This window comes from Oncorhynchus mykiss, chromosome 19, assembly GCF_057628025.1.
Source record: "Oncorhynchus mykiss isolate SJ-2025 chromosome 19, ASM5762802v1, whole genome shotgun sequence".
In the NCBI taxonomy this organism is placed as follows: domain Eukaryota; kingdom Metazoa; phylum Chordata; class Actinopteri; order Salmoniformes; family Salmonidae; genus Oncorhynchus; species Oncorhynchus mykiss.
Genome location: NC_143040.1, coordinates 24,956,017 through 24,964,839, shown reverse-complemented (window position 1 = coordinate 24,964,839; position 8,823 = coordinate 24,956,017). Strand labels below are relative to the sequence as shown.

The following is an 8,823-nucleotide window of genomic DNA, read 5'->3' as shown; positions in this document are numbered from 1 at the left end:
ACTCACTGTGTGCAATAATATAGTGTTTAACACGATTTCTGAACGACTACCTCACCTCTACCCTACACATACAATTATCTGTATTACAATGAGTACCACTCATTTTCAAGCATAGTGGTGGTTGCATGAATTGTGTATGGGGAGTTTTTCAGGATAAGAGAAACAGAATAGAGTTAAGCACAGGCACAATGTGTATTATTGTTATGAATCTCACATGGCTGTAGCAAACTTTGCCACCCAATAATTGACTTTGGCTGTATTTATACAGATGTATGTCACCGTGTCACTGTGTTTAGTCTACAGTCCTTGACCTCAAGCGGTTTGCAGTAAATGGCCTATAAGTTACCTTCAGGTGATGACTGAGGTGAAATATTGAACCTGTAGTTGATATTCCAGACTGTCTGGTCTTCACAAACTGAGTCAGTGTACAACATGTTGACTTCTGGGTCATGCCATTTGATTTCAATCACTTTTTGCCCACACTCCTTTTGATTCGAACTAAACTTTCAATACATATTTGCCCATGGTAGAAGTGGTCAGAAAGTAACATTTTGGACCTGAGTGCCAGAACATTCAGGAGAGGGAGGTGCTCAAAGTTGTCCCATTTGGCATACCTCATCATACCATAAGATCAATGTCTTCCTCACTGGGAAAGATAAACAGTTGAATTTAATATTTTAAAAGCTTGCATACAGGATTGTCAAACTATTTGATAATTTCCTGAAATTAAAGTTTAATTTAAAACATTTTTAAACTTTAATGTCAATTATCTAAAAACAAATTAAACTATTTTTTTTATATATATATATTTTTACATATGTTGCAGCTTTTGACCATATTTGACATAATCTGAGATGTTTGTGTTTATGCCCGTCATCGGTTGAGAGACAGCACGCTCTTGAGAACATGGTGGGTGTCATGTTTTGGCTGATTAATGTACTAAAATGGGAATAACATTGAAATTTCTACTTTCAAATGGTACCACAAAAATGGTTGGAGGTCCACATATCAGAGAATGTTGACTTGAATGAGATATCAGTTAAATTTACTGTCAATCTTCCATATGAAACCTATTGATATCATAGGAATATAGATAATAGAATAGACATTCCCATTTAAGTTGATATTCAACAGTGGGTGGACCGGCAGCCATCTTTGTAAGTAGGAATTGGAAGTTAAAATATCAATTTCAATATCAATGGTGTACCAGCTAAATTGCAGTGGTCTGAAGGGGTAGGCCCATTCTATGAATTATATTTATATGATTTAATTAATGCCCACCCTGTATTCAAGAGTATGCATGCTGTGTCTCAACTGATGGCGGACACAACACATACACCTCAGAGGATGTTAAATTAGGGTCTAAACTACAACATATACGAAAATAAATTAAACAAATCTGAGTTTGTGTTATTAGATACAGTCTTTTATATTTTTTTTTAATAAAAAAACATTTACTTCAAGAAATTCTAAATAGTTTGACAACCCTGTTTTTAAGCTTTTAAATTATATCAAACTCAACAATAATATTTTCCAGTGATGAAGATATGGATGTCTCATGGTATGGTGGGGTATGCAAAAAGGGGCAGCTCTATCTCGTGAATGTTTTGGCATTCAGGTCCAAGAATGTCACTTTCTGACCACTACTACCATGGGCAAACATGTATGGAAAGTTTCATTCAAATCAAAAAGAGTGTGGTCAAAAAGTGATTCAAATCAAATGGAATGACCTTTCTGTTTACGAGGGTAATTAACCACAAACCCCTCATTAACTTGTCATTTGAAACAATGTGGCCAATCAGCTTAAATCCAATAGTTTTTTTTCATATTGAACATAGATATTAAGCTGTACACAACCAGTGCTATATGTATGTCCAATATGAAGAAAAAAAACGATTGGATTTAAGCTGATTGGCCACACTTTAAAAGCCACAAAATGAGCAGAAACGCTCCTCTGGGTGTAAACTCTGTGGATTTGGAAACAAGTGCTCCTGAGTAGAATGGAACCCCCCCTTTTACTGCGACACAACGTACAGGCAATTCTGTAATAAATTATAGGAGTACACACACACAAAAAAAAACATTGTTGAGCATTTAGACTTGAAAAAACAAATAAATCACATAATATCTCATAGAAATACTTTGAATTATTCTTTGTATGATAACTAGTATAACATTTGGATAATTGTGCACCTTTCCCATCATTTTCAACCTAATTATTAATTCCTTACAAAACAACATTGCAGTTTCATAACTGCCGTTTTGGACTCAGTAATTGCAGAATAATTGCAGTTTGCGGTGGTTGAACTGCAGTTTTACTGCACTGCAACTGCAGTTACAGTTACTAAAGTATGCTTTAGTGAGTAATCCCAACCCCACTTTTACTTTGGCACCTAGAAGTTGTCTCTATAAGCCAATATGCAATTGAAGGCCTATATTGTATTGCATTGGGACCAACGGTGTGGGTGGAGTTGAAAGTGTTGCTGGACATACAGTATACACCTCAGTCCCCCATGAAATGACACCATATAGCTTCTACCGACACTAGTGAGTAATCCCAATCCCACTTTTACTTCAGCACCTAGAATAGTTATCTCTAAAAGCCTATATGTATATAATGTATAGTGTATTGCATTGGAGGGATTTATTTGACATTGGAACATGTTTAAAACCTCAATGTAATGAAAATATCACTTAAATATGAACAAATATGAATCATGGTTAATGTTTAGACAATTACGTTTCACATATCATGAATTAGTACAGGTTGTTGATACTTTACTAGTACATGGGGAACTTTTATTTTGAAATATTTCGAAAATCTGTGACCCGGAAGTACTTTTTTTGTGTCGTGACAAGGCGCTGGCGTAAACAGTGACCAATAACGTTTTCACAGTTAAGAGTTTTACTTTAGACGTTTATTAACAACCTGGAACTCAAAATATGAATAATTTAACAGTATAACATAATATACATACCCCATGTAGTGATTAATGTAGTGATTTCGCGTTTGAGACGGGACTTGCTTGATATATGTTATCTCGGTAACGCTAGCTAGCTGCGTAGCTAACAATGGATAACTGTATGGTTTTTCACACTCAAATAGCCTCCATCATGGAGGTGCTAGCGAATGCAGCCGTGGCAGAGATCTGTAAAGTTGTAGACGACGATTATGCAGTGTTTCGTTTGGAAATAACTCAAAGCCAGAAAGAGAATAGGGCATTGCGGAGGAAACTACAGCTACTGGAATTGAAGGTGGCACGCGAGCGCGTCCTCGCCAGTCCAAGAAGCATCAAGATCTTCGACCGATACAGAGGAATGGCAAGAGGTAACGTTACATTTTTGCAGAATGCCGAGGCCTGTCGTTCCGCTCTGCGCATGTGTGACTTTAGATTTGTTACCCACATACTATATATGGTTAAAAGAATTGGGTGTTGTAATGTATGTATGTAATAATTCCCCAGATTACTTAACTAGATATCTTGCGTAAAGACACTATTATAACCTAACCAGATTCTTGATTTACTGCATTTCCTGTTATTTACTAATTGAAAACAATGTGATGCATGGAACATAATACATCAATCAATAAATAGTATATCAAGAAGTTATGAGAAGTGTTACCTTGCATCCTTGCCAATTCTAGACATGATCAAGAGTGTACAATATAGCTTTGAGCATTGACAGTAGCTAACTTAACCTCTGCTTTCCCCCAATCACTCTCAGGTGAAGGAAATCTCACTGGAGGCCACAGGAGCTTTGTTAAGCCAGCGGGACACAATAAATGGAGAGATGACCAACCAATCACTGTTGATGAGGGGAGTGGAACCTCAACCCAGCACGTTATCATGATAGAGGTTAGTGGAATAGTGTTGCATTAAAAAAAAAAGTTACTTTGTAAATCAAATGCGTCCCGTTTATTTCAGAAAGGCTAGTCAGCTATTCACTTGCTTACATGTACATCCTTATTTATCTGCCAATGGGGAGCTTGTGAGACTTCCCTATGACATTGTTATCCAATTCTTACATGCTGACTACACCGGCCACACGTGTGCGCCATCGCGCGCATGTTGATTTTGTGTATCCACACCAGACACGATCAGGACACGCAGGTTGAAATATCAAAGTGAACTCTGAACCAACTATATTCATTTGGGGACCAGTTGTTACTCGGTGAGGGAAATGTTATTTTTATGTATCGAATCAATGCTACTTTTTAATAACTAATTAGAAAGGTTCATGCAGGTGACTGACTGATTGTGTATGGAGAAACCCTCATTATCACTGTTCCTCAACTTGGCAGTACGCCCAGAATATTGCTATGGGAACAACCGAGGTATCTGTTTCAAGATCTCAACTTGGAGAGAGAGAGAGCCTCGTGAGGCATTGGTCAGTCACATGTGCGAGTCACCGGTAGTGATTAATTAATTATGTTAAATCATGCAAATATAACTTGTCTGTGCGTTGCCATATATAAGACAACTGTTGGGACCGCCCCAACGGAGCTTCTTATAGACTTGTACGGGTTTGTTGTAACCTCTCCAGCTTGCTGATATTAAAGAGTTATTCATGTTAAGATTGACTTCAGGTGTCCCTGGTGTTGAATTTCCACCACAACACATGAAACATTCATGGACATTTAGCTAGCTATCTTGCTGTTGCTAGCTAATTTGTCCTGGGATATAAATATCTTTTTTGGTCTGGATCTGAAGAATATCGACCCACTTTGAGTCACAGAAAATGTGTTCTCTACTCTAACAATGAATCCACAGATACCAGGGGAAACCTAGTTGGTTTCTAGTAATCTCTCCTTGTTCAGTCATCTTCTGTGGATTTTACAGATGGAAGTTTACATACCTTAGCCAAATACATTTGAACTCAGTTTTTCACAATTCCTGACATTTAATCCTAGTAAAAATTCCCTGTCTTAGGTCAGTTAGGATCACCACTTTATTTTAAGAATGTGAAATGTCAGAATAATAGTGATTTATTTCAGCTTTTATTTCTTTCATCACATTCCCAGTGGGTCAGAAGTTTACATACACTCAATTAGTATTTGGTAGCATTGGCTTTAAATTGTTTAACTTGGGTCAAACGTTTCGGGTAGCCTTCCACAAGCTTACCACAATAAGTTGGGTGAATTTTGTCCCATTCCTCCTGACAGAGCTGGTGTAACTAAGTCAGGTTTGTAGGCCTCCTTGCTCGCACACACTTTTTCAGTTCTACCCACAAATTTTCTATGGGATTGAGGTCAGAGCTTTATGATAGCCACTCCAATACCTTGACTTTGTTGTCCTTAAGCCATTTTGCCACAACTTTGGAAGTATGCTTGGGGTCATTGTCCATTTGGAAGACCCATTTGGGACCAAGTATTAACTTCCTGACTGATGTCTTGAAATGTTGCTTCAATGTATCCACATCATTTTCCTTCCTCATGATGCCATCTTTTTTGCGAAGTGCACCAGTCCCTCCTGCAGCAAAGCACCCCCACATCATGATGCTGCCACCCCTGTGCTTCATGGTTGGGACAGTGTTCTTTGGCTTGCAAGCCTCCCCCTTTTTCCTCCAAACATAACAATGGTCATTACGGCCAAACAGTTCTATTTTTGTTTCATCAGACCAGAGGACATTTCTCCAAAAAGTACAATCTTTGTCTCCATTTGCAGTAGCAAACCGTAGTCTGGCTTTTTTTTATGGCGGTTTTGGAGCAGTGGCTTCTTCCTTGCTGAGCGGCCTTTCAGGTTATGTCGATATAGGATTTGTTTTTACTGTGGATATAAATACGTTTGTACCTGTCATCTCCAGCATCTTCACAAGGTCCTTTGCTGTTGTTCTGGGATTGATTTGTACTTTTCGCACCAAAGTACGTTCATCTCTAGGAGACAGAACGCATCTCCTTCCTGAGCGGTATGATGGCTGCGTGGTCCCATGGTGTTTATACTTGCGTACTATTGTTTGTACAGATGAACGTGGTCCCTTCAGGCATTTGGAAATTGCTCCCAAGGATGAACCAGACTTGTGGAGGTCTACAATTTTTTTTCTGAGATCTTGGCTGATTTCTTTTGATTTTCCCATGATGTCGAGCAAAGAGGCACTGAGTTTGAAGGTAGGCCTTGAAATACATCCACAGGTACACCTCCAATTGACTCAAATGATGTCAATTAGCCTATCAGAAGCTTCTAAAGCCATGACATTTTCTGGAATTTTCCAAGCTGTTTAAAGGTACAGTCAACTTAGTGTATGTAAACTTCCGACCCACTGGAATTGTGATACAATGAATTATAAGTGAAAAAATGTCTGTAAACAATTGTTGGAAAAATTACTTGTCATGCACAAAATAGATGTCCTAACCGACTTGCTAAAACTATAGTTTGTTAACAAGAAATTTGTGGAGTGGATGAAAAGCGAGTTTTAATGACTCCATCCTAGGTGTAAGTAAACTTCCGATTTGAACTGTACTAGGCACATGATCTGAACTAAATGGGAGTCTAGGTCTGTACCACTATCTGATTAGGGGGGTCAATGTGTTTTTGTGTCCCCACTTTGGTTCTGAAATCACCAACACCTACTAATTAACTTGTCATGTTTGCAGTTGAAGTGTTGGAGCTCGTAATGTATCAACATTGATTGTTAAAAAAAGTGCGCCAGATTGCTGTCCTCAATCTGAAATGATGAACTTTACCCTGTATATCTAAAAATGACCATATACACTGATTGTTCGAAGCAAAACTACCAAAACTTATTGCTGATGGTGAACCTGAACAATCGAAACTCAAATCTATTGTAAACCCCCATTCAGCAGCTTAACTAGGCTACTGATATTTCCTGGGGTTGTTCGGCATGCAAGCTGACTTGTAGACCAATGACTGTCGACACAGGCATATTCTTAGTTTGACACTGAATAGAGGACGCATTAGTTGTGACAAAAGATGAGGTATGGTAAGGTAGAAATAAAGTAACATGTTAGTGAATCAGTGCTTCGTAATGTTTGAATGGACTTTCTGACCGAAGCGTGCTACATTTGGATCGGTTTGGGATCCGCGGACCAATGCAGTTGTATCTGAAACGTTTCAATTGGGACCGTTGCGTTTTGGTTAAATAGTTACATCCCTTCCAATTCTACTCATGAATAATAACCTCTTGTCAGTCTGCAGATGCAGAGGCTGCAGGTCCTGAAGGATCATCTCTGGTCAAGCAGGAGAAGTCTGAAGGAGAGGAGGACCCACAACACAGCAGAGACATCCAGACTGGAGCAGCGGCTGTAGTAGCGCCCCCTGTAGCCACGGAGGACCTTGCCCCCGCCCCCCAGCCCAGGACCCGATGCAACATCACGGAGGTCAGTGGAACGCCGAACGCCGTCCTCAAGTCAGAGACAGACACCGAGAATTTAACTGTAACACAAAGGCTTTTACACACAGGATCTGACCACAGATCAGACCCAGAGAGACTGGGGCTGGGGCCACTGGGCTGTCGTCCTGCTTCCAGCTCAGAGTCTTTACTTTACGGTAACACAAGCCTGAGGACGGTTCATTCCCATCCGGACTCAGGAGACGCATTAGAGACTGGCAATGATCTGTCTTATTACACTACAGAGATGGACCCTGGCAACATATCCTTGGGATTAGAGATACAAACTGATCTGTCTAGAGGGGACTGGTACAGTAGTAGTGTATACTCAGAAGGGGGCCTAGATAAGAAAAGGGAGGGTCTGGTTGTAGATGAAGTGACTGTGAAAGTGGAAGGTGACATTTCTCCCACATGGAATGCAGATAGTCAACTAGGAGACGGACACTCACAGGGCAGAGGTTTCTTAGATTACAGGGAAAGCTTAGAGACAAATCCAAATGTCGTGACCCACTCCCCTTTACACTCGCCCAGGGATCCAGACCCAGTGTCCACATCGATGGGGCCTTCCAATTCACACGGCCGCGTCCTTTTCGATGAGGTATTGAACTCAAACGACAGGGCTATATCAGGCAATAGTAAAGAGAAACAGTTCCTCTGCATGTTCTGTAACAAAGGCTTCAGCTGCCCCCAGACAGTGGAGATCCACCAGAGGGTCCACACAAGGGTGAAACCCTTCAGCTGTACCCAGTGTCACATGCGCTTCACACAGGCTGGTGATCTGAAAAGGCACCACAGGGTTCACACAGGGGAGAAACCCTACAGCTGCCCCCAGTGTCATATCCGCTTCACCCAGGCTAGCAGCCTGAAGAGGCACCTGAAGGTCCACACGGGAGAAAGGCCGTTCGCCTGTACGCACTGTGGGAAGAGGTTCTCAGAGAGGAGCTACCTCAGGATACACCAGCAGAAAAACCATTCCACTAAATAAAAACCATTCCTATTCATAGCTTATTTAGTTTAGATCAAACCCTACATTAAAGACAAAGATGAATTGTCAGTGTTGTCAGCAGGAAATATCCACAGATGAATTTGGAAGAACGAGAGTAACAGATTTCATTCAGTGTTGAATATTCCTGTGTAGAATATTGCATCCGGACGTTGTGTGAAAAATAAGGCATATATAAGCCTAAAAGGTCTGTTATATATTGTGTTTGTACTGTGTAGGTTATATGATGTTCACAAATTCCCCCCAACGCTGTTAATTAGAAAATGTAGGCAGTTTATCAACTTCATGCAGATTTTATGTTGAGACGTGCATGTGTGGTTTTCATATGGTGTATTTAAAACTTGTTTATATTTAGTAAACACAAAATTTAACTTTTCATTCTGACTTTCATTGAGACTCTCTTTAGCAGACGTCACATCTGATCTCACCCTGCTATGCATACACCCAACAGCGCTTTATAACCACTATACACT

General features: G+C 40.0%; 1 protein-coding gene across 1 annotated transcript; it reads left to right on the top strand.

The window, feature by feature from the left end:
- Positions 1–795: 795 nt before the first annotated feature.
- Positions 796–8,728, top strand: LOC149975143 (uncharacterized). Its single transcript, XM_090210571.1, has 3 exons — positions 796–3,328; positions 3,727–3,857; positions 7,148–8,728. The coding sequence occupies exons 1-3, from the start codon at positions 3,073–3,075 to the stop codon at positions 8,330–8,332; spliced, it is 1,572 nt and encodes a 523-aa protein (XP_090066697.1). The 5' UTR covers positions 796–3,072; the 3' UTR covers positions 8,333–8,728.
- The last annotated feature ends 95 nt before the right edge of the window (positions 8,729–8,823 follow it).